General features: G+C 40.1%; 2 protein-coding genes across 2 annotated transcripts in view; both read right to left on the bottom strand.

Moving 5' to 3' along the window:
• The window catches only part of myo15a.L (myosin 15a L homeolog), a 62814-nt gene extending 51280 nt beyond the window's left edge, over nt 1-11534 (bottom strand). The window contains exons 1-12 of the mRNA XM_041576677.1: nt 11431-11534; nt 9780-9854; nt 8783-8873; nt 8652-8657; nt 8384-8487; nt 7584-7647; nt 7231-7344; nt 6682-6843; nt 4290-4403; nt 3658-3716; nt 3275-3398; nt 920-1015 (exon numbers count right to left, since the gene is read on the bottom strand). Of these exons, the coding sequence (XP_041432611.1) occupies nt 920-1015; nt 3275-3398; nt 3658-3716; nt 4290-4403; nt 6682-6843; nt 7231-7344; nt 7584-7647; nt 8384-8487; nt 8652-8657; nt 8783-8873; nt 9780-9854; nt 11431-11513 (1092 nt within the window). The 5' untranslated portion in view covers nt 11514-11534. The remainder of the gene's footprint in view (nt 1-919; nt 1016-3274; nt 3399-3657; nt 3717-4289; nt 4404-6681; nt 6844-7230; nt 7345-7583; nt 7648-8383; nt 8488-8651; nt 8658-8782; nt 8874-9779; nt 9855-11430) is intronic.
• A 426-nt stretch (nt 11535-11960) lies between these two features.
• Nucleotides 11961-24995, bottom strand: LOC121397979 (unconventional myosin-XV-like). Its single transcript, XM_041576303.1, has 3 exons — nt 21726-24995; nt 14148-14230; nt 11961-12048 (listed from the first exon to the last, which is right to left on the bottom strand). The coding sequence occupies exons 1-3, from the start codon at nt 24951-24953 to the stop codon at nt 11961-11963; spliced, it is 3399 nt and encodes a 1132-aa protein (XP_041432237.1). The 5' UTR covers nt 24954-24995.
• Between the last annotated feature and the right edge of the window lie 973 nt (nt 24996-25968).

Raw genomic sequence — 25968 nt, 5'->3', positions numbered from 1 at the left:
TGATTTGTAAGAGCTCCTTTTTGATTCATTGTTATGGGTCAAAGAGCATGTAAAGGCAAAAAAATAAAATCCCATTTTTACTTTCCTTAAAGAAAAAGAAGCCTGTCTCCAATATACTTTAATTAAAAAATGTGTACTGTTTTTATAAGAAACCTGCCTGTATGCAGTGAAATTCTCCCTTCATTTACTGCTGTGGATAGGAATTATCAGATGGTCCCTAACTGCTCTGCAGGGAAACAATCATACTTATGAACAGCAGGGGGAGCCCCCTCCTTACTTCCCAGCCATGCAGAACTCTAGCAGCTTTGTTTGTTTCCATGTAGAGCAGTTGGCGACTGTGTAGAGATTTGTATCCAACTCCAGCTGCAGGGACAAAGATCATGGAGCCAGATTTAAACAGATAAACTGGGATTCTATTTGGAGGATTATTTTGCTGCAGCCACTGGTTCTGCAGAGTTGGAGAAAGTTTCTATTAAACAATACAAACACTATAAAATCCACATTAGATTACATGACAACACAGGACCCAGTGCAGTCTGTATATTCTGATTATTAATCAGTCTTGCTGTATCGGCTTCTGGCAGATATTATTTGACTTGTGCTGTTTTGATAATTAATGATGATCCCTAAGGCAGCCCAGACCACACTGAGCATGTGCACAGTCTTAGTCTTGCAAAGATGTATAACAAAGTTACAAGATCGTGCCCCCCTGTGGCCAACTTTGAAAGCATAAATCATTTGTTTAATTAGGCTTGTAGTGCAGTCAGTTCATGTTTATGTTTAGTATACAAAATAAAGCATTTCTAGCCTTATTCTATTTTAGACTTTACTTCCCCTCGTTACCAATATATATATATAATGATTGCGTCCATTCATTGGTGACAGTGTCAAACAAGTTCAGAAAGTAATGAGCACTCACCTGTTCCTCCTTGAATATAATCTTGTTGAAGAAGAATTGCAGGTATTCATTTGCATAATTAATGCACAGCTGCTCAAAGCTATTAAAACTGAGATCCTGCATGTAACAAGAGAGGGTTATCCCTGAATCCCATGGACTATTAGTGGTGTGCAATTAGAATGAATGAGTATACTAAGGAAAATATTGGAAATATCAAAGGGCTGACAGAGCAAAACGCAAGGGCAAATTTACTAAAGGCGAAGCGGAGAACTCGCGAAAAAGCTCAGCGCTAGAAAAGTTTCGCTACATTTCGTCAGGCGAATTTTAGCTCAAAGCAATTGTTACTCTACAAATATATCAAAGTGCAAACTTTCCAAAATGTTACTCTTTTCGCCAGAGTCTGTTTCGCCAGGTTATTCCTGGTGAATTGATAAGCTACATCCTTAACATTATTATGTCAGTGACATCATATCATGGATGCCAAAAAAGTCATAAAAAAAGACAAAACCCTGGTGTTTTTTCATATTTTAATGTGGGATTATGTTTAAAAGTTTTAAAAAATTTGAAAGGGGTGGTTCACCTTTAAGGTAACTGTTATTATGTTATAGAACAGCCAATTCTAAGCAACTTTTCAATTTCAATTGGTTTTCATTATTTTTTTTTATAGTTTTATTGTTATTGTTACTTTTTATTATTGATCCTTCTATTCAGGCCTCTCCTATTCATATTCCAGTCTCTTATTCAAATCAATGCATGGTTGCTAGGGTAATTTGGACCCTAGTTACCAGATTGATTAAGATGCAAATTGAAGAGCTGCTGAATAAAAAGCTAAATAACTCAAAAAACACAAATAATAAAAAATGAAAACCAATTGCAAATTGTCTCAGAATATCACTCTCTACATCATACTACAAGTTATATCAAAGATGAACAACCCCTTTAAACATTTGTAAAAAATTTTAACCATTTGAAGCTCCATTTTTTTTAGGGTGGGCTCATGTCTAGGACAATAGAAGATCTCTTTTGTCTTTATTTTGCTTCCTTGGACATTTTTACTAATAAGTGGCCACTTCCAGAAATTTCACCAACACTCCCTAATAAAGACATATATATATAATGTGTATGTACCCGCCATATTTGAATTGACGTAAGTGTAGGTATTTTGGTGAAGTTTCATTTGTAAGAAAGTAACGCTAAATTCGCTTAGAAATGTCCGTCCTGACGAATTTTCGTTGGTGAAACTTCTCTAGCGTTCCTCTGCCCAGAGAAAACTTTGCATTATGATAAATATGCATATTCGCTGAGAATAAACGTCTGACAAGGTTGCAGAACATTTGGTGGACCCTTCCAAGGAGAAAATTCACCCATTAGTAAATTTGTCCGGCTGAGTGAAGGAAGGAAACTATAGATAGACGGATCCCAGAAGATATCCAGGACCAGATCCATGTTTGTTCACATCAAAACAGGGTTGCGAACACAGTGTAGGGATAGTGGCTGGAGTAAAGTAAAGGGATACTGTCATGGGAAAAAACATTTTTTTCCAAAATGAATCAGTTAATAGTGCTGCTCCAGCAGAATTCCGCACTGAAATCCATATCTCAAAAGAGCAAACAGATTTTTTTATATTCAATTTTGAAATCTGACATGGGGCTAGACATATTGTCAATTTCCCAGCTGCCCCAAGTCATGTGACTTGTGCTCTGATAAACTTCAATCACTCTTTACTGCTGTACTGCAAGTTGGAGTGATATCACCCCTCCCCCCCAGCAGCCAAACATAAGAACATGGGAAAGTAACCAGATAACAGCTCCCTAACACAAGATAACAGCTGCCTGGTAGATCTAAGAACAACACTCAATAGTAAAAACCCATGTCCCACTGAGACACATTCAGTTACATTGAGAAGGAAAAACAGCAGCCTGCCAGAAAGCATTTCTCTCCTAAAGTGCAGGCACAAGTCACATGACTTGGGGCAGCTGGGAAATTGACAAAATGTCTAGCCCCATGTCAGATTTCAAAATTGAATATAAAAAAATCTGTTTGCTCTTTTGAGAAATGGATTTCAGTGCAGAATTCTGCTGGAGCAGCACTATTAACTAATGTGTTTTGAAAAAAAACATGTTTCCGATGACAGGATCCCTTTAAGCAGATGGTGATTGGAGCAGAGTTCATCACAGTCCATGAATCACAACGTAGGATCAGTACACAGTGTAGGGGTAGTAAAATTAAAGAGATATACTACTATGAGCAAATTTCAGAGACAGTTCATGGATCAGAATGGAGAGAAAGAGAATTGAAAACAGTGAAGAGATTGACCATGGAGCAGAGTATGGGCACAGTGGACAGAGCAGATGTTCAGGGCAGGTTGTATCTCACCTCAAACCCGTATATATCTAGTATAGCAATGGATAATGCATCCTGCTTGGGATACACCAGCTTGTTGATCCTATCTGTGAGCCAGCTGAACAACAGCGAGTATAAAATCTTGGCAATAGCATCTCTGCAAGACACAAAAACTGTTCCAATTAGTCACGGTACAGGAGAACCACCACTAGCTGCTTTAAATCACTATAGGTCATAGGCATTGCAACCCAAGGTTGCCCTATATGGATACACAAGAAAAAATGTAGTGTGAAAACAGATCTGCCCACATTACCATAAAGCATCAAGGCATATGGATGGATAGAGGAATAAGATACTGATGGGGAGTGGGTAACCCATGACCAAACTCAAAAGAAATCCGGTGGATCCCTGGTTACCTGGAATCAACAGCACTGTCCACCGTCAGCGGAGTTAAGATTTTCTCTCTCATGGTTTCCTGTTCAATGAGCAAAAAATATTGAATTCCTCGAGTCTATATGAATAACTAGTCTGCGCACTCATCCACTGTTATTACCCACCTTTACTCCTGCCCTGTATTATTCCTTCTAAGTTTCCTTCTTCCATTCATCTTTCCATTAAAGCAATCTTCTATATTTAATTACTCAACATGTTTCACCTTTCCTTCTTCATTATTCTAATACCATCTCAGTACTTCTATCCCTCTGTTTCCTTCAGCCCTTCTTGTATCTCAGCTACCAGATCATCCCTTTCCTTCTATAACTCCATCCAAGCTCACTTTCTTCTGTACTTTCTTGGCTTCCTATCCAATACCTGTCCTTTCATCCCTTTCCTTCTTTGTGCACTTTTGATGTTTGTATGGTCTCCTTTCTCTCATCTCTTCCCTGTTCTTCCATTCCATCCCTTCCACCATTTCTCTCAGGTTCTCTCCTTCAAAGGTTCCTATGTGTCTCCCTTTCTGCTAAGTAATGCATTCCATAATATCTCCTTTTTCTCCTTCCTTCCTAACATAATAAATCCTAATCTATGACATTGGCCCTCTATAACTCACAGTCACTTTGTAGGTGATGGCTTTCTGGAGCCCCTCAGGGGAGATTTGCAGCAGCTCAGACACCACACGGATCTCACTCGCACTCACCACCGATGCAATCTCTTGGGACTCTGTCTGCAGAACCAGAGACATAAATACAATAGAGCTCTCTTTGTCATCTCAAGGCACCTACATTAGGGGTATATCTATTTCTGCACCTATTGACACAGGGGAACCCTGAAGCTAGCAGCACCTACAAACCAGGCAATGGCACTGAACCATTAATGTAGCTTTATGTAGACAACTGCAAATTCCATATAGACTGATGTCACCAAACGAGCGGATCTCTCGACAATTTGCCCTCATTGAGGTGGGTGATATTGGGCTGATCTGATCGTTGGGCCCCAGGACCCAACACTCGGATCACAATGCAGTCCATACGGGCGGTTGGATTGCGGGACCGCATCAACCAACAGATGCAGCCACGATCCAATGGGATTTTTTAACCTGACTGATCGAGATCTGGCCGGGGAAGCCCGTCAGAGGGCCCCACACACGAGCCGACTTGATCTGTCGGCAGCTTTTATCGGCCCCTGCATGGGGATCTTTAAGCATGTCAATAAATTCAGATACACAGAGGCCAACACTTTGGTCCTATTTCATAACATTCCAATTTTTTTTTTTAATCACAAATCAATTTTTTTCTCTAAAACGTTGTGTTTTTTCTTATTTCTCTAAAACGTAAAATTTATGAAGCGTAAAAACCACGGAAAACTCTATTATATAATGTTGGCAAGTGAAAGAATTCAAGGTCCTATAGAAGTCAATGTGAACTGTACCGATCATGTTTGACCTGTTTTAGCCATTCAGACTTTTAGAGGTTTTCTTTTTTTTTTCAGTTTTTTTTTTTGCATTTTTTTTGCATTTTTCATTCCTGCTTTTTATATTTAGATTTTCAATACATTTTTCAAGAGAAAATAAGTTTATTTGTGGTTTCAAAAAGCACTAAAATGAGAATGTTGATAAATGGGCCTTCTCGTGTGCTTCCAGGTGTTATATCAGATTATCTGGATTTATGGGTAGAAACACAATTGATTTCCTCCTATTGGCAATTAAACTATCATATATATATGTGTATATACATACACATATATCCCTTATCCGGAAACCTGATATCCAGAAAGCTCCAAATTATGGAATGGCTGTCTCCCATAGACTCCATTTTATCCATAAAATCCAAATTTTTAAAAATGATTTCCTTTTTCTCTGTAGTAATAATAAAACAGTAGCTTGTACTTGATCCCAACTAAGATATAATTAATCCTTATTGGAGGCAAAACTAGTCTATTGGGTTTATTTAATGTTTAAATGAATTTCTAGTAGACTTAAGGCATGAAGACCCAAATTACGGAAAGATCTGTTATCTGGAAAACCCCAGGCCCCAAGCATTCTGAATAACAGGTCCCATATATATATATCTATATATCTATATATCTATATATATATATATATATATATATATATATATATACATATATATATATATATATATATTATATATATATAGATATATGACATTAATGGGTGACTGTTGTTAATATTTGTCGGACATAACTTTTGTACGATTGCTGTCTGTGAAGTAATGGTCAGATCATCGTCTGATTTCTTCTTTTTACTACTTTATTTAATCTGAATGGTTAGTGGTAGGTCGGGAGATTGTAATGCACAATCGTTCATCGGACATAAGGATATATCTGCAGGTCTATGGTCAGCTTTAGGCAGCCTTTTTTCCTTTGATCAGACATGGTGACGAAAGAAGAGGCAACTTTTGTCCAGTCTATTGATCCCTTTGGGGTAAAACTAAAATATACTGCCTTATGCTGATTCCTCTGCCCCCACAGAGACCAATGCAAATGGAAAGCCTTTGCAGCATTTTCAGATGGGCGGCAGACACTCCCTTTTCCTGATGACAGGATAAACATTATAGGATAGGTAATACAAAGACTAGTGTTGTATAAGTTCCCAGCAACTTTGGAAACATTGATTATTTGGAGCTCAGGGACAGAGCTAGTCAGAAAGGACAGGATTGTGGTATGTTGACTTGAGGACACACAATAGGATTGGCTTAGGTTGTAAATGGGGGGGGATTTATAAGGTAATAAGTGAGAGCAGAGATGGGAACAGCCTGTAGTTCATTTTCACTTTTGTTTTTGCTTATGGAGAACCAGTATTTGCTCGCCAATTTTAAGTGTTGAGACCAGGCAAGATTCCAGGTACAGTCACCAAACCAGAAAGTAAACTGTTCCCCTTTAGTACATAGACTTTGGATATGGTATGTCAGCCAAAATCATAAAAATACTGCACTAAGTATTCAACCCTCCCCACTCCCTTTCACATTGCCTCGTCCCAGTACCTCGTATTTCTCAAAGTAGACATTGCCCAGGTGCAAGATGGAAGAAAGGATTCGGAAGATGCTGTCCTGGTCCTCCCCAGTGAAGCTGAGAGATTCCATGGCATTGAGGAGTCTCCGAAAATCATCCGCGTCGCTCTTTGCGGGAATGTCACAGTTGCCGCCCTAAACATAGAAACCTTCCAACATTGGACATATGTTTTTTCCATAGTATTTAATATTAAGTATAACAGAAGACTACCTTAAGGCGTATACAGATAGGCGGAGAGAAGACGTGATTCCCTAACTCAAGATATAAAGATGGCAATGGCCTTGGAATATACTTGGCGTAAAGACAGGAAAAAAACCTGCCCTTATCAGGAGGTCAACAAGCCCCCAGAAAGGGATTGGGTCAATTACAACCTTTAGGTGGGTCTAACGTAGTACAGGCCCTGATAATGATGATAGGGTTATTGTCAATCTTTTCATAGTATATAGAAGGGGCTATGTATATTCACGACATACAGAACAGTTTAGACATACAGAACTTCTTTCCCCATTCTGTGTACTAACCTGATTCAGGTAGTAATACGTCTCGGCATCCTGTAGGTAAAACATCTGCTTCTGCTGAGAGGGGAGTCCAGCCAGCATTTCGTAAAATATGTGATAATTCCTCTCGTTTTTGGCCTAGTAGAAAAAGGAGGGTCAGAATAAGTAGATAGTTTGTAGGCTCCAACCATTAAAGTCTTTGGGGTGAAGGCGGGAATGAGTATAGCGGTTGCAGTGCTGTAGTGATGTACAGTTGAAATATATGTGCGGAAAAAACAATTGTCATTACCAAAGCTTGAAGGGATGGGCCCCCAAATAAGATTTTGTTGTGACACCCAGTTTTTCAAATACTAGTAGTTGCCAAAAGGTCAGTTTACCTGAAATACGATTCTGGACTTTTCAAGCAGGTACTGTGAAGTTATGGCACCACAAATCACTCCCCTGTATAATAGAGACATGAACATATTGTCATGGAGTTGAACTGGAGAACTCTGCTGTAACAAGTGAGACAAGTGAGCGGCAATAGACCCTTCAGTCCAACCTTATCAGGTTACAGTTTCAGGTGACAGAATTCTGATGTTATCCCATATCTATTACCCCCCAAAAAAATCTACTATATGAAACTGGAACCCAGACACAGGCCGTACACAGCTACACAGGACAGGCAAATGTTCAAACTTTTTTGCCAGGTACAGTTTTGTGGCAAAATTTGCAGTTTCGCCGGCAGCAACATTTTTGTGAATCTGCACTAGAATTTTGCAAACCGGGAAAAAAATTTGGTCTTTTGTGCCAGAAAAAAATGCAGCAGAAAAGCTGACAACATTATTACGTGACACTTGCCTTCCACATTAATCAGTGGGATCGGAGCCCATCCAAGCCCCTCTATCTAAGGAGCTGTCGGGTGCCATGTTTGTAAGAAATTGGCAACAGGGAGCCTTTGTTTCCGATGAGGAACAGTTGTAGTGTAGAGGAAAGTAGATTTTCCAACAAGGTAGCACAATGTGTATGTATTTAATTTTGCCTTCCCATTGACTCCAATGAAGTTTTGAAATGGATCATTTTTTGCTCCTTCATTCCCAAAATACAACACTGTCTACAAAATTGCTCAATGGCATATTGGTTTCAAGGTAAATCTAGTTTATGGTGCCAATCTCTATGGCAAAAATGTGTTACTCACTCCTCAAGATAGATCTCTATGAATTTCCCGAATCTGCTGGAGTTATCGTTCCGGACGGTTTTGGCATTTCCGAAAGCTTCCAGTAGAGGGGTGGCTTCTAGAATCTGTGGAAGCCAATATGATTATCATTAAAAGAACCTGCTCTCCCCTCTGTGAGTATGCAAAGTAACTAGCGGAGTACTGCACAAACAACAAAAACATAGATAAATACAAACGTATAGAAGAAATGAGCATGCAACAAAGGCAAAACAAATACAAATACACCTACCTCTATCTGGAACGGAGGAGTTGGAAGAGAGAAAAGAAGGCAATAACATCAATTGGTGGATCACATTTACTGACATGTAGTTAACTAAGCAGCAAATGAGATGGAGCAATAATAGATGGAGCAGCACTCACCTTATTGGTTACACCTCGCCTCTGGTTTACTGCTACCAGGTATCTCAAAACCAGCTTTGTGGCTTCTGTTTTGCCAGAACCACTTTCCCCACTAGTGTATGAAGAAAAGTTAAAGGTAACGTCATCAGCAGAAATCCAGTATGTAACATATTTCTATGGTTTATGAAATATAGTCTCTACTTGGGGACAGTTAGAGTTAATGAAAGTAACATCTTAATTTAAGGGTCTTTGGGAACTTTAAGAGACAAACCCAAAATTTAAAGGTAGAAGTTTTATGTCCTATAGAATGTCATAATTAGGGATGCACCGAATCCAGGATTCGGTTCGGGATTCGGCCTTTTTCAGCATGATTCCGATTCGGCCGAATCCTTCTGCCTGGCTGAACCGAATCCTAATTTGCATATGAAAATTAGGGGCAGGGAGAGAAATTGAGTGACTTTTTGTCACAAGGAAGTAAGAAGTGTTTTCCCTTTCCCACCCCTAATTTACATATGCAAATTCGGATTCGGTTTGGTATTCGGCTGAATCTTTCGAGAAGGATTTGGGGGTTCGGCCGAATCCAAAATAGTGGATTCGGTGCATTCCTATTTTTAATGCAATAATTCTTACAATAATTCATACAAATTCATTGTTTTCATGAAAAAAAGAATTCTGATACTACCCTTTAACAGCTCATGCAGCTTTACATAGAGTGTAATGTACCACTGGTGAATTATATTAGTAACAAAATGTTTTCATAATATAAAGTTTCCCTGAGTCATGTGGCACAAGTGACATCACTAAGCAGTGATTATAATTGATGACATCACTAACTGCCATTTATAAAGTTACAGTGTCTTGGGTAGGTACTAACCGAAATTAACTTTACACCAGTACAAAGGAAAGCAGAATAAGCCATTCCCCTATATGTGCGGCAGTTCTGCTTCTATCCATTTAACTAATCCAGAAAAGCCAATTAAAGCAGAGTGTTCAATCATCTTAAGGCCAATTCTCTCACCTGATGATAATACACTGGTTGTTTTTGGCATCCATGAGTTTGGTGTACGCAACATTCGCAATAGCAAAAAGGTGTCTGCAAGACAAACAAGACCAGGAACCCCACATTTAATGTACATTCACAATGTGAAACATATAGAAAAAAAAGAATAAGAAACCAAAATGGCACCCAAACCAATTATTGGCTTAAATGTAATCTAGAATAGAATAAGAACCAAAATGGCCACCTTATTGCTTATCACTCCTTTCTCCAGTGTCTTCTGAAATGTCTGTCCCTGATCTACAATAGACTCTGCTATGTAGATAAATCTCGGTACCCATCAGTGCCTAAAAGGCACCAGCACAGTGTATAGTGCCCCCATAACATTCTTCCACTTATGCACAGACTCACGATTAGAACCTTAATGGTTTAAGATATAAAACGCGTGGTGGAACCATTACCCTTGTACACAGGTTGTCAAGTTGCGGACTAACCCTCCCGTGGGGGCCCCAAAGTGTTTACAGTAGGTGAAGTCTGAGGGACCCTTAGGGTTAGTTTAGGGTTGAAAGTTTATTGTCTGTCCTAGATATTCTTGGAAGCCCATTCTGAAGGACACTTAGGGTTCGTTTAGGGTTAAAAGCTTATTTTCCATCCAAGAAATTCTAGGAAGCTCATCCTGAAGGCCACTTAGGGTTAGTTTAGGGTTGAAAGCGTATTTTCCATCATAGATATTCTTGGAAGCCCATCCTGAAGACCAATTAGGGTGAGTTAAGGGTTGAAAGTGTATTTTCCATCCTAGATATTCTTGGAAGCAGATCCTGAAGGCCAAATAGGGGTACACTCGAGTGAAGGATTAGAAGGAAAAAAACTTTGAATTTCGAAGGTTTTTTTTGGCTACTTCGACCATCGAATTGGCTACTTCGACCTCAAACTACGACTTCAAATAGAACAATTCGAACTAAAAATTGTTCAACTATTCGACCATTCGATAGTCGAAGTACTTTTTCTTTAAAAAAAAACTTCGACCCCTACTTCGCCACCTAAAGCCAGCATTTGTCATTGGCGCACAGGCTGCCGGGGAGGGGCCCTGGGGGGTGCCCTGGCCCGCTCGCACCCCCTGCTCCCCCTGTAGTTCCGCCACTGCTAGATATTCTTCTTGGAAGCCCATCCTGAAGGCCACTTAATGTTAGATTAGGGTTGGAAGCTTATTTTCCCTCCTAGATATTCTTGGAAGCCCATCCTGAAGGCCACTTAGGGTTAGTTTAGGAATGAAAGTTTATTTTCTGTCCTAGATTTTCTTGGAAGCCCATCCTGAAGGCCACTTAGGGTTAGATTAGGGTAAAAGCTTATTTTCTGTCCTAGATTTTCTTGGAAGCCCATCCTGAACTTAGATACCCATAAAGCCATAGGAGGATGAGGTAATAGGTGCTTTGAAAAAAATTGACCCAAAACATCTGAAAACTATTACCAATACCTTGGTACCAAGCGGTAAAATTCCAGTGCTGATGGCAGTTGATTCAAAACTATTATGTTATCTTACCAAGACACTGTCCCTGAGAGAGAACCACATGCACATGTATGTTCCAGAACAATACTGGATAATTAAACACATTGAAGCTGCTACACAATCTTTAGTATCGGATAACAAGGGAATGTTGGGAAAGATACTCACGGTGGATTCTCTCCTAGGGTCTTCCCCTCATACTTGAGCACATGGTCTGTCCCATACATATTCAGCATCTTGTATGGGTTCATTGAGAGCAGGATACTGCCTATATATGTCTGGAAGAGACAAAAAGTTGGTTATAGGGTTACTACCTTCATATAATGAATCCCTCTTATAATATTCAATTATAATGTAGTATTAATTCTTGTCACATTAGCGGTGGGTCATAAAGCCCCACTCTGAACAGCATTGGGACCTATATGGTAAGAATCACTGCAATAAAGGGTAATTTATCTGTTTTGCATTGTCTTTGAGTGTATAGCCATAAATCAAGACAGGACTGCTGCTGCTTGCCAGAAAGGAAATAACATTACTTGCCAGGAAATAGATACATAATACAGTAAAAAAATGCCAATATCTTTGTCTGAATATAGTCTTTCCGCCCCAAAACGACATTGCTTCAGACATTATTGTTCTCAGGCAAAAATAACTCAGTTTTATTCTAATAACAGTATCCCTTTAATTTGACTTCTGTGTCACATGACTTTATAGGTACTCACGTAGATTATTTCTCTGTCAAATCTTTTCCGCAGGTTACCCAGCACCGAAGCCTCTTGAAGGTCCCTGAAACACAAATACACACAATGAGAGTACCCAAAATAAGACGTTCAAGGGGAAGGAAATCCTTAAAGGGGTGGTTCACATTTCAGTTATAAAACGGGTAATTCTAAACATTTTTTCCACTGGTCTTAATTTTTTTCTATTTTTTTTTAAGTATTTGCCTTCTTCTTCTGATTCTTCCACTTTTCAAATGGGGGTCACTGACCCCCCACCTAAAAAGAAAATTCTCTGTAAGGCTACAAATGTATTGTTATAGCTACTATTAATTACTCATCTTTCTATTCAGGCCTCTCCTATTCATATTCCAGTCTCTTATTCAAGTCAAAGCAGGGTAGGGTAATTCGGACCCTAGCAACCAGATTGCTGAAATTGCAAACTGGAGAGCTGCTGAATAAAAAGCTAAATAACGCAAAAACCACAAATAATAAAAAATGAAAACCAATTGCAAATTGGTATATCTCTCCCTTCATCATATAAAAATTTGATTTAAAAGTGAACAACCCCTTTAAAGGGAATCTTTAACCCTGGACACTGCAGACCTCTTTAAAAAAATATATCACATAAAACAGCTCATATGTAAAACACTGCTTCATCTGAATAAAGTACAGTATTTTCATAAAAAATGACTTTTGTAGAAGCATGTGCCATTTGATAATTCCAAATAGACAAGATGCAGTTTTAATAAAGGAAAACTATACCCCCCGAACAATGTTGGTCTCTATAAAAAGATATTGCATAAAACAGCTCATGTGTAAAACCCTGCTTCATGTAAATTAACCATTTTCATAATAATATACTTTTTTAGTAGTATGTGCTATTGGGTAATCATGAATATAAAGCTGCCATTTTAAAAAACAAGGTCTGCCCCCTGGGATCATACGATTCACGGTGCACACTAACAAACCAAACATGTTATTTCACATGAGCCAATTAACAGACAGAGTTGTGTCTTTTGCTTCCACACTTCTTCCTGTTACAGTTAGAGTTGAAGTATTTCTGGTCAGGTGATCTCTGTGGCAGCACACAGACCATCATGAAATGGTGGCTCAAGGCAAGAGATGTAAAAGGGCAAGATTTACTTAAATATATATTCCAATTTGGTAAGTAATATAAAACTTAATTTGACTGTTGCTTAAAGGAAAACTATACCCCCCAAACAATGTAGGTCTCTATAAAAAGATATTGCATAAAACAGCTCATTTGTAAAATCCTGCTTCATGTAAATAAACCATTTTCATATTAATATACTTTTCTAGTAGTATGTGCCATTGGGTAATCATAAATAGAAAATTGCCATTTTAAAAAATAAGGGCCGCCCCCTGGGATCATAGGATTCACTGTACTCACAAACATACCAACAAACCATACATGTTAGGTCACATGAGCCAATTAACAGACAAAGTTCTGCCTTTTGCTTCCTCACTTCTTCCTGTTACAGTTAGTGTTGCAGTATTTCTGGTCAGGTGATCTCTGAGGCAGCACACAGACCATCACGAAATGGTGGCTCAAGGCAAGAGATGTAAAAGGGCAATATCTACTTAAATATATTTTCCAGTTTGGTAAGATTCTTTAATATGCCACTTAATATGATATGAACTATCTGTTGCTTAAGTGTTCATTTTGGGGGTATAGTTTTCCTTTAAGTATTCATTTTTGGGGTATAGTTTTGCTTTAAGTACTAAGGGCCATCCCCCTGGCTTGTCTGATTCACTGTGCTCACACAACCAAGGGCATACATACAAGCATGCTAGGTTACATCAACCAATGGATGGACAGAGCTCTGTCACTGCTCCTGCGCTTCTTCCTGTTACAATCAGAGCTGCCTTATTTCATGTCATGTGATCTCTGAGGGAACACCCAGACCATGACAAAATGGTACCTCAAAGTAAAAGATGCAAACTATGTACATGCCAGTTTGATAAGATTCTTTAATTGGCCAGCTATGGTGTAAATGATCTGTAGGTTAATTATTCATTCTGATTCTGGTTTTCCCTTAACATATACACAGAGCCCATGGGTAGCTAACCTGAATAAAAGTCCCACAGAAGCCGTCCTACCTCTGGCAGCCATATTGTTTTGCAAAAACAACCAACAATACTTACTCCAGCTGAGTCATGTCATGGAAGCCATACTCGTCGTTCTGCCCCTCGCGGCCCATGCTCTGAGGGTTCCGCGCAGGCTGCATCTGAAATCAAGTACAGCAGAAACTCTGGATTTATAATCTTTCAGCCTCCCTCCTAAGGTTGGCACATTTGCTGGTGCCTAAACCGGAACAAAGGGGGAGGGGCGAATACCGAGACCGAGTTGGCAACTTATTGGCCTGTGTGTAGGGTTGCCACCTGGCCAGTATTTTACCGGCCTGGCCAGTAAAAAAGATAGTTGATCCCAATGTTATTAATAGGGAAAAAAAAGTAATAAATATTTAGGAAGGCCGGTATTTTTTTTCTAGAAAAGATGGCAACCCTAGCTGAGAGTGGGGCCATCCGACGAGTGCCCCCAATCGATATCTGGCTGAAACTCGCCAGATATCGATCAGATGGCCCTAGGGCCTACAATCGGATCAGCCCGATATCACCTACCTCAATGTGGGCATATTGGAGAGAGATCAGCGCATCTCCCTGTGTATGGCCGCCTTTAGATGCAACTAGCTGGCTTTCCATACAGTTTTCTCAATGTTGTAAACCGGACAGAGAGTTTTGATGTCCACCACACTGGTGGCAACCCTATCTCTTATCTATATTCTTATTCCTGATGAGTAAACCCAATCAGATATGGGATCTATTATACACAAATCAGTACTCCAGAAAGCTCTGAAATACAGAAATGCTAATTTAGTATAACAGTTTCTTATCTCTGATTGATTTGCTCTTTTTTGTTGTTTCTGTAATAAGACGTTAACCTCATTTGTTAATTTATTGGTCAGATTAGTGTTTGGTTTTCACAAGGCTCAAAACCGAACAGAAACTGGAGACCTTAGAAACAGACCTTAGAAAAATTGAACTGTTCTGCTCAAAACCAAAAAGGTGGCAACCCTACTCCCTCCCCACCACAAATCTTTATCATATATGTCCTTGGATTTTAGGCAGGACCCACACCAGTGGCTTTCTCCCAGGCCCTTCGTCTCAAACTTCAACCCTGGCCACCTTCATTTTTTATTGCATTTTACTGGCCTGACTGGTACAATACCAGGTCTGGTTTTAACAAGGAAGGAGAATCTGATTAAAGAGGTGGTTCACCTTTAAGGCAACTTTTATTAAGTTATAGAATGGCCAATGCTAAGCAACTTTTCATTATTTCTTTTTTATAGTTATTTGTCTTTTTCTTCTGACTCTTTGCAGCTTTCAAATGGGCATCGCTGACTCCCTTCTAAAAAACAAATGCTCTGTAAGGCTACACATGTATTGTTATTGCTACTTGTTATTCCTGATCTTGGTATTCAGCTCCTATTCATTTTCCATTCTCTTATTCAAATCAGTGCATGGTTGCTAGGGTCAATTGCACCATAGCAACCAGATTGCTTATTATGCAAACTGAAGAGCTGCTGAATAAAAAACTAAATAACTCAAAAACCACAAATAATAAAAAATGAAAACCATTTGCAAATTGTCTCAGAATATCACTCTCTATACTAAAAATCTCAAAGGTGAACCACCCCTTTAATTGACAACAAGGAAATACACCACAACAAAAAGTGGACAGGGCACTCCCCAAAAAGTAGATCACAGTCCAAATGAAGAAGTTCACTACAGAAGAGGGAAATGTCTCACAGTTCCCTCCAGACAAGGGTCCAGAAATTGTAATAAAGGCAACATGATCTGAGTTTCCCCCCCAAAACAATGTCAATAAAAAATAGTTAAAAATACAAAATCAGGACATGTGAAACGAAAGCCTAACGTGTTTTGTGTCTCTTGGGACACTTACTCATACGCTGTAAGTGCTTATGAGTGCCCCAACAGACAAGAATCTGATTCAAGGGGTTCACCTTTAAGTTAACTTTTAGTATGTTATAAAATGGCCCATTCTAGGCAACTTTTCAATTGGTCTTTATTTTTTCTTATTTTATAGTTTTTTAATTATTTGTCTTCTTCTTCTTTGAAATCTCGACTCTTTCTAGATTTCAAATGGGGGGTCACTGACCCCATCTAAAAAACAAATGCTCTGTAAAGGTGGCCATAGACTTAGAGATCCCCTCGTTTGGCGATGTTGCCAAACAAGTGGATCTCTCCCCGATATGCCCACATTGAAGTGGGAGCGATATCGGGCTGATCCGATCGTTGGCCCTAGGACCCAATGATCGGATCAGAACGGAGGCCAAACTGACATATGGATCGCGGGACTGCATCAACGAAAAGATGCGCCCGCAAACCGACAGGATTTTCTAACCTGCCCGATCGGCATTTGGCTGACTTTCGGCCAGATATAGATCGGTAAAGCCCATTGGGGAGCTCTACACACGGCCGGACTTGGTCTGTCGGCAGCTTTTATCGGCCCGTTTATTGGGGCCTTAAGGCGACAAATGTGTTACTTTTTATCGCACATCTTTCTATTCAGGCCCTCTCCTATTCATATTCCATCTCTAATGGAAATCAGTGCAGGGTCGCTAAGGTAATTTGGACCCTAGCAACCAGATGGCTGAAATTACAAACTGGAGAGCTGCTGAATAAAAAGTTAAATAACTCAAAAACCACAAATAATTAAAAATGAAAACCAATTGCAAATTGTCTCAGATTAGCCCTCTTTACAACATGCTAAAAGTTAATGTAAAGGTGAACACCCCCTTTAAGTACCTTATATTGTAATATCAAGCCCTTAATATGCATTTTAAACAGAATTATATCCTATACGGCACTTCAGGTATGGAGACGAACAAAACAAGTTCCAGATTGCCTGAGTCTGTGTGTCACTGTGTTAGCAGGGAGTGACACGGGAATACAATCGTTCCTATAGCTCATACTTTATACCGGCAGTCTGGGGAAATACAAGCAGCGCCGGCTTCTCTGTAACAAGACTGTGTTACAGGTCTGTGCTTATAGAATTACACGGACGTTCCTTTGTTGAAGGCCAGAAGTCTCTTTGTATGATAAAGGGTTAACCAGTCACTGAATCACAGGTATTCATGGCACAATCATCTCATTGCAACCTCCCATGTAGTCGGAGTTATCATTGATGGTGATAGAGCAATACATGTAGCAGTTTAAAGGGGTTGTGCACCTTTAAGTTAACTTTTAGTATGATGTAGAGAGTGATATTCAATTTGTAATTGGTTTTCCTTTTTTTATTATTTGTGGTTTTTGAGTTATTTAGCTTTTTATTCAGCAGCTCTCCAGCTTGCAGTTTCAGCAATCTGGTTGCTATGGTCCAAATTCCCCTAGCAACCATGCATTGGTTTGAATAAGAGACTGGAATATGAATAGGAGAGGCCTGGATAGAAAGATGAGTAATACAAAGTAGCAATAACATTAAACTGTAGCTTTATAGAGCATTTGTTTTTTAAATGGGGCCATTCCAAAACTGGAAAGAATCAGAAAAAGGCAAATAATTCAAAAACGATAAGAAAGCAAAAATTAAGACCAGTTGAAATGTTGCTAAGAATAAGCCATACTAAAAGTTAATTTAAAGGTGAACAACACCTTTAACTAAAACTTAAGGGCCACAGAAACAAGAGGACAACAGTAGGGCAAGGTGGAAACAACATGGAAACAAAAGGGCAAGATTACATCATTGGGTCAAGATTACAATAGCATAGCAAAATGGGTGTTGTACAACTCCCAGAAGCCCCAGGAGCCAAAGGGGGCAGATAGGAGTTTTAATGTAACAGCTAAAGGGCTATAGGTTTGTAGTTTTAATTCGTACAATTTATACAAATTATATACCTAAATGTAGCCCCATATGTTTAACCCCAAGTTTCTGCTTTCCCAAAGGCAGACTTGACAACACTATGGGGCAGATTTATCAAGGTTCCAATTGAAAATTCGATTTTTTTTTTTATGCTCAAAACTGTCAAATTTGACTAGGGAGTTAATCAAATTCGATTCGAGTTTTTCAAAAAATTTGAAGATTTTCGAGATTTATCATACTCCTTTAAGAACTCAAATTTGACTATTCGCCACCTAAAACCTGAAGAATTACTGTTTAAGTCAATGGGAGAGGTCCAGGACCAATTTGGAGTTGTTTGCAGCCTTCCTGACATTCAAGTTTTTTTCAGAGAAAAAACTTGGATCGAGTTTTTAAAATTCAAATCGAATTTGATTTGAGTTTTCGGCTCGATTTAATTCATCCGAGTTTAAAAAATTGGATTTTTCAAATAAATTTCAATTGGTCGAATTTTGAATTTATGGGCGTTTAGGGAGTTTTTAAAAACGTACTGAATTTGAAATTGGACCTTTGATAAATGTTCCTCTATATGTGGCTTAACTTTCTGATATCGTAGATCAAAGATAACTGTCCTGTGACCCTTCAGCTGGAGGGCTGCACAGATGAGATCCGTTTGAGGCTGTAAAGGCGTTTATCCTGTGTCTCCAGCGTGAGAGGGACATAGTGGGGTGAAAAAATAGTTCAGTTATTGGATCCGATATCCGGAAACCCAATATTCAGAATGCTTTAAATTATAGGAAGGCTATCTCCCATAGGCTACATTTTAAGAAAATAATTCAGATTTTTTTTTTTTTTAAAAAATGTCTTTTTCTCTGTAATAATAAAACAGTACCTTGTATATTATCCCAACTAAGATATAATTAATCATTATTGGAGGCAAACACGATCCTATTGGGTTTAATTTATGTTTAAATGATTTTTTAGTAGAATTAAGGTATGGTGATCCTATTGATGGAAAGTTCCCTTATTCAGAAAGCATTCTGGATAACAGGTCCCATACCTCTACTGAAGAAGTCATAACTGTAGCCCTCAAGCTGTAAAATACTCTTATCTGTATAAACTACCCCCAGAGATATGGAACCTAACTTTCTTGCATTGCCAGGGACCCCCGATCCTGTCCTGTTTACATGGGGAATGGTATTGTACCATGGTTCTCAAGCATGCATGCCCTCAATTGCACAGGACATATGTACCATGCCAGACTAGAAGTTATTTTGAAAGATATGGGCAAATGTACAATATACTGTACTTTATAAGAATATTAGAAGTCACTGAGAAATTCTGTAAACATGCTTCTGTGTGCCCTGCACCTTATGAATTAAGCCAGTCTAAAGTGACTTGAGAGCAACATTATGCAATTTGCCACCTTACTTAAGTAAATAAGCCCTCAGATGTGCATACATAACAGAATATAGTCTTACCTTGTCATTCCACTGGGGCATTTGGTCCATATTAGCCATTTGTTGAAAGTTCCTTGGGGACATCCCACCACGATGGGCAAGGTAACCAGATTCTCTTCCTCTGGCCCTGTTCGACTCTCCTCTTATAGAATTGGACCTAGGCATATGAGCAGATTTATTGGATGACCAAGTCCCTTGCATCTCATGGAAATTTACTGTGTTTTGCCTTTGCCAGGGTGGCTTCCTTAGAGTTCCACGTCCTTTAAAAGAGCCCATTCTTTGTACCTGTGGCATTACTACAGCATACCTCCCCACCCCATCTTCACTCTCCCCATTGTAATAGTCTATGGGTGCTCGTATTGGGCCTGAACCCATGTACATGCCTCTTGGATGTGGAAATCTTGGGACTGAATTGCTAGCTCCAGCCATAGTTGGAGGGCCTTGATATTTCATAAAAATACTAGGATTTGTTTTAGGAGAACCAGGGAGAACTTGGTTTAGTGATTCAGCCATGAAGCCACCTAAGGATTTTAATCTCATCTGTGGAGATGGTAATCTAGAAGGATTTGATGCCCCCTTATAAAACATTGGACCTTGTAGTGATGTTGCAGTGGGCGAGCGCCTCAAGTCATCATAAGATATACTTTGTGGTGGATCATAGGATCCTGATATTGAATCCATGTCTACCATTGATCTCTGTGTTTGCCCAGCTGTTAACGGTTCATAACCATCAAAGGGTGGGTCTGTGATTATGTTTTTAGGGGCACGGCTCACTGGTGGTGAAAGTTTTCTATGCATTGATAGTTGTGCTGGGGAGGGGGGAGCCTGAGACAGTCCCACGAGAGGATGGCCAACGCGCTTCCAAAACGGTGTTGAGTTTGATGGGGGTGGCACAGGGTTTCCTCGTAAACTGTTATTTTTCTTCATTGTAGACATAGGTCTTTCAGAGACATCTTGGAATTCTCTGGAGTTCAAAATACTGTCTTGCCTGTGTAGCATTTCTGTTCCTGTATTTGGCCGAGGTAAACTTGATGTTCCCCTTATGGTGTCAAACCTAGTTTTATTTGGTGATTGTGGTTGTTCATAGAAAGTGGCAGATTGTAATGATGCAGGCTGAGGTTTCCTTGACAGAAAGGGACTACTTCCTTGATTTTGTAACATATGTGATATGGGGCTAGATGGAGGTCGATTACTGGTTCCTCTCATGCTATCATATCTTCCCATTACAGGTGATTTTGGCTGTTCCGGCTCTCTAGAAAACAAATTATGGTTTCCTTGCGGTGCCCCTATATTTGGTGATGGCATTCTTGTGGTTCCACCCATAATTCCATGTCTTCCCATAACAGGTGATTTTGGTGACTTCTGAGACTCCCCTAACAATATATGCTGGCTTTCTTGTTGGTTTATCATCTGTGTCATGGGATTGGATGGGATTGTTCTGGAAGTACTTCTCATGCTATCATATCGTCCCAAATCTGGCAATATTGATTGATCAGAAAAGGAACGAGATGGTAAAGGGGACCTTTGTGATTCTCTGGCCATGAAATTGCCAATTGCTTGTCTTTGAGGGGGTGGGGATGTTCTGGTGTTCCCTTCTCTAAACATAGACATTCTTGACACTGATCCTTTTTGTGGTATGGTATTTGATGGTGCAGTCACACCGGATTGTTTAAGATGCCTCATCAATGAGCCCCTCATTAATGGCTTCACTGCTTCAGTAGGGGGTTCATTATCTCTTGGCCAACCTTGAATAAATCTCTCTTGTTGATCATCCACCGTGCCACCTATTGACCCTGACATTTGTTGTGAGAAAGACATCTCATGATCTGATTCATTTGCATGGTAGTAATCTGAGTTTATATTGTCTAAATTCCTTCTTGTGGGCTGAGGTGATGCCGGCATCCCAAAACCCCTTTGCAATTTGCTGTTACTTCTTTGGAGCACTGGGCTTGACTGAGGTGATGCTGGATAGGGTGATACTGTACGGTCACTCTGAGGCCTTAATCCAGGCAGTTGATGAGCATTAGTCCCCACAGATTTGATAGACATTTGAGGAGAGGGATTCTTCACTTGTTCACCTCTAAAACTATTTCCCATTCTTACTGAAGGTTGAGGGGATGGAGGTGCAATATTTGAAGGCATGGAATGAGATGCAGATGAAGTATTTTGGGCATTAGATGACCAGTGGGTCATTCTTGTAGGTGATGGGGACCTTGGAACAGTAGCCATATGCGGGGAAGAATAAATATCTTGCTTTCTCATTGAGGAATGAATTGGATGTTTAATTTGTCCTTGTTGGCTGTGTGAGTTTGCATTTGATTTGTTTAAGCCAAAGGCATTCATAGCAGGCTTTGGGGAAAGTGGTCTCTGCCTTGTGGATAAATTAGGAGATGGAGGCATTTGTACATCTCTTTCATGCCAAGTAGGCTGAGGAGAAGGCTTTGCGTCAGTGTTATTATTGTTAGATGATGAAAACTTAAGCTTTCTGTTGAAATTTGATGAATCCATACCAGCCAACTTATGACCAAATCTCTTATGGTAAGGCTGCACTGAACCTTGATCATCTGCTAGATTTTGCTGGAGGTCTTCCAACTGCTGAGCAGAAGGTGTATTCTGTTTCTGGAATCCCCCATGGTTCATTGGGCCTTTCATGAATTTTAGGGATGGCTGTGGAGAAGGTGTTCGTGGGACATTGCTTTCTACAAAAGCATTCCTTGTTGGAGGTTCAGAGGGTGGCTGAGTATTTCTTTGACTCCAGTTCTGCTGAGCAGAAGGTGTATTCTGTTTCTGGAATCCCCCATGGTTCACTGGGCCTTTCATGAATTTTAGGGATGGTTGTGGAGAAGGTGTCCGTGGAACATTGCTTTGTGCAAAAGCATTCCTATTTGGAGGTTCAGAGGGTGGCTGAGTATTTCTTTGACTCCAGTTTTGCTGAGCAGAAGGTGTATTCTGTTTCTGGAATCCCCCATGGTTCACTGGGCCTTTCATGAATTTTAGGGATGGTTGTGGAGAAGGTGTCCGTGGGACATTGCTTTCTACAAAAGCATTCCTATTAGGAGGTTGAGAGGGCGGCTGAGTATTTCTTTGGCTCCAGTTTTGCTGGGCAGAAGGTATATTCTGTTTTTGGAATCCCCCACGGTTCCCTGGGCCTTTCATATATTTTAGGGATGGTTGTGGAGAAGGTGTCCGTGGGACATTGCTTTCTACAAAAGCATTCCTATTTGGAGGTTCAGAAGGCAGCGGAGTATTTCTTTGACCCCAACTTTGCTGAGCAGAAGGTGTATTTTGTTTCTGGTATCCCCCATGGTTCAGTGGACCTCTGAAAAGTTTTACGGATGGTTGTGGAGAAGGTGTTCGTGGGACATTGCTTTCTACAAAAGCATTTCTATATGGAGGTTCAGAGGGTGGCTGGGTATTTCTTTGATTACCACTATGCTTTAAAATTGGCTTTGGGTCAAGTGTCTTTTTCATAAACTGTCCCAAAGGACTGCCAAATGCTCTTGGAGAGAAGTCCTGTGATTCATTTTCTTGGTAATTTTCCTGATAATTTACACCGAATCTCTTGCCCACTGGTTTTCCAGAGAGTAACTTTTGAACACCTCTTGCACATGGCTGTGCATAATTTTTTTGCAGAGACTTTGCAAAAATTGATTTGTTAGGAGGTTGCCTGTAATTTCTTTGTTGTTGTGCAGGAGGAATTAAGGGCTCATCTTCTTCCTCCTCCTCCTCCTCTTCCTCATCATAATCAGTAAAAGAAATATGAGGTGATGGGGGTAGAGGGACATCTAATTTTTCTCTGCCAAAAAGTTTTACTTGAGGCCTCGGGAAAAGCTTATATTTTCTATTTATTGATAATGTGGAAGCAGTTTCTTCTTCCATGTCTTGATCCTCATAATAAGTTTCATCACGCCCTGCCATTGCTTGATCCATTTCCATGACATCATCCATGGGCTGGGCATATGGGTTTAATGGCTCAGCATAAGGAGACACCAGGTAATCGTTGTAGTTAGGGGCATTTGTAGAGTTGTACTCATCCATATCATTAAAGTCAGAGTAATTGCTCTGATCACTGAAAGATAAAAATGGTTTTCTTTCATTTTCCATTGTGCCATAAGGATTCATTGCATCTTCATAGTATCCCATTCCATTTTCTTCAAAATCGTAGCCTGAATAAGCATTTGGTGAGTTATGAACATCTACCTGATAATCAAACCTAGAATTCTGACTCTTCAGCAAGTGGCTGTCCTCGTCATAATACTCCATGTTCTCTTCATATGAAGGATAGTCCTCATCCATTTGGTATCCAGCATAGTTATCATAGTCTAGTTCTTCTCCAGGATATGAGTCATAGCCATAGTTCTCATTGCCTAGGTATCCCTCATCATCAAAACCATATTCTTCATCACCGTAGTCATAATATTCCGTGGATGGGTCATCATATCTGCCAGGTCCTTGTGGTGTATATCTTTGAGTTGGAAACCTTTGGTGGCGGTATGATTCAAAGTTTTTGGGATGCCCATAAACATCCTCATTCTGGCCATAAAATCTGTGAGCACCAGGAAATCTTTGCAAGTTTGCCTGGTACTTGCGAAACTCATCCTGCGTGGGGAAAGGTAGCTTCTGTGCCCCCATTCGAGACATCCATGCCTCCTGTATGGCTCTGTCATTCTCTGAATACCCCCTTTTCTTGGACAGAAATTTTTTGGTTAACCAGCTAGCAGCAGCAGATACTTTAGTAAGTACCTTTGCTTTGGGCTGAAACTTTTCCTTTGCTTTTTTCCTCCCAAAAAGGCCACTAAGCAGACCCCCTGGTCCCTTCTTTTCTGGCTGGTCTGTTTTTGATGCATTTCCCCCAAGCCGTATCAGCATGAAAGTGGGTTTTTCCTTGGTGCCATCACTTGGCTTGGGCTTAGGAGGCTGTTTCTTTGCACTTTTCCGTAAGCCCAGCATGAGTTTGGAAGTGTTCTTGAGCATTGCAGCGGACTTCTTTTTTTTGGTCAGTAGAGATGATGCCACAAATTTCTGCCTGAAACCTGTAAGAAGCTTTGAAGCTGCTTTAAAGTGACCCTTTTTAGATCTCCTTGGATTCATTTGCCGGAATTTCATAAACAACCTGGATGCTGCCTTCAAACTCTTCTTCTTTTTGGGCGGCGGGGCAGGTTTTTTTGCCAGCCCTGAAATTGCCTTTGTTGCCCCTTTTAGTTGAGCTCTCGTAATATCCTTTCTCAGTGGATTCTCCTTGGGCTTTGGTTCTTCTTTAGCCGCTGGCTGACCTCTCCTCCGGTTGCCCTGATTCATTCCTGCCATTGCTTTGGATGCTCCTTTTAAAGCCGCTACACCCTTCTCTCTGCCTCTTCTCCTTCTGGCATCTACTTCACTTTCTTCTTCTTCTTCCTCCTCATTTTTGCTCTCTTCACTTGCCTGCTTGATGAGCTCTGCATCAGAGGCCTCCTCTGACTCGCTAGTTACTTCTTTCTTTGCTTTCTTGGCATCTTTCCCTTTCTTTTTGTCATCTTTTTCCTTGCCTTTCCCTCCTTTCTTTTCATCCTTTTTGGGTGCAGGTTTAGAAGAAGCAGCAGGTTCTTTCCCTCCTCCTTTCTTAGCTGGTTTGGTATCACCTTTCTTTCCCCCCATTATGAGGACCTCCTAAGCTCATACTAAAGCAACTGCTTGGATTTGCCGTTGAACGCAAGTCTCCAAAGTTCCTCCTCTCTGTGAATTTCGGCACGGCAGTGAGCTGAAGAAACCTAGGCACAGGACACAGTCAAGCAACTGCAGCACTAGCACTGTGCAGACCTGAATGCTCATGCTGTTAAATGATACTTGAAAAGGAAGTAAATAGTAATTCAAGTACAACCAATGTCTTCACATTAATTAACAAATATACGCTGTGCTCCTAAGGTGCCTTCAGAGAAAAATGCTCATGAATATGAAATTCTTTCTAGATCGAGCATATTTTGTTACCTTGCAAGGGGCCGTGGACTGGTGATCCAGAAACGCATCCTCTGTCCTTTCCAGACATAGCATCCAAACTTTGAGGGAAATCCTTAAAATATCCAGAAGAACAAATAGTGATCTAGACAACCAATCCACTTAATGTTAATTGACCAGGAATCCCTTGAAGTAAAGTCTCCATGTAAGATCTATAGGTTTCGCTGTGAAACCCCTGAAGGGGATTCCTATTACGCTTTAATCCTCCGGCACTGTTTTGCTTCTGCTGGGCAATAGAATAAAGGAGCCAAGATATAGTGGCGAAGCCCTTGTGCTGTAACATTATCTTCTTGGCTCAGTTTAGTATTAATAATGCAGGTAGGCTGTACCATTGCTATTTTACCACTCTGAAACTTTTCCAAAGAAATGAGCAAATGACCAAAGGAAGAAGCCACAGATGATACAGCATAATATACTCGGTGCTGCTCTATCAGGATGAAAGTACTTCCCACCATTAAGGCAAACACTGGGAATAATTTGTCACTTAATTATATCGTGCCAATTGTCAGAACCTGATACAGGTCATACTGGCCACACAAGCCGTTACTTAGATTGGCTCTGACACACCCAAGAGAAAATCTACAAGCTAGTTACACTTGATCACACATTATACAAGGCAATCATGTTACACTGGCTAATTATCCCTACTCAATTCGGA

This window comes from Xenopus laevis, chromosome 9_10L, assembly GCF_017654675.1.
Source record: "Xenopus laevis strain J_2021 chromosome 9_10L, Xenopus_laevis_v10.1, whole genome shotgun sequence".
In the NCBI taxonomy this organism is placed as follows: domain Eukaryota; kingdom Metazoa; phylum Chordata; class Amphibia; order Anura; family Pipidae; genus Xenopus; species Xenopus laevis.
This window is presented reverse-complemented; position numbering and strand designations above follow the sequence as displayed.

What these genes read in the sequence shown, in the direction of transcription:
- LOC121397979 (XM_041576303.1), bottom strand. Translation starts at nt 24,953, where the DNA reads ATGGGGGGAAAGAAAGGTGATACCAAACCAGCTAAGAAAGGAGGAGGG. An exon ending in CTACTTGGCATGAAAGAGAT is followed by an intron (nt 14,231 to 21,725) that starts GTACAAATGCCT and finishes ACTTGATTTCAG; the next exon opens with ATGCAGCCTGCGCGGAACCC. An exon ending in CATGACATGACTCAGCTGGA is followed by an intron (nt 12,049 to 14,147) that starts GTAAGTATTGTT and finishes TTTGTGTTTCAG; the next exon opens with GGACCTTCAAGAGGCTTCGG.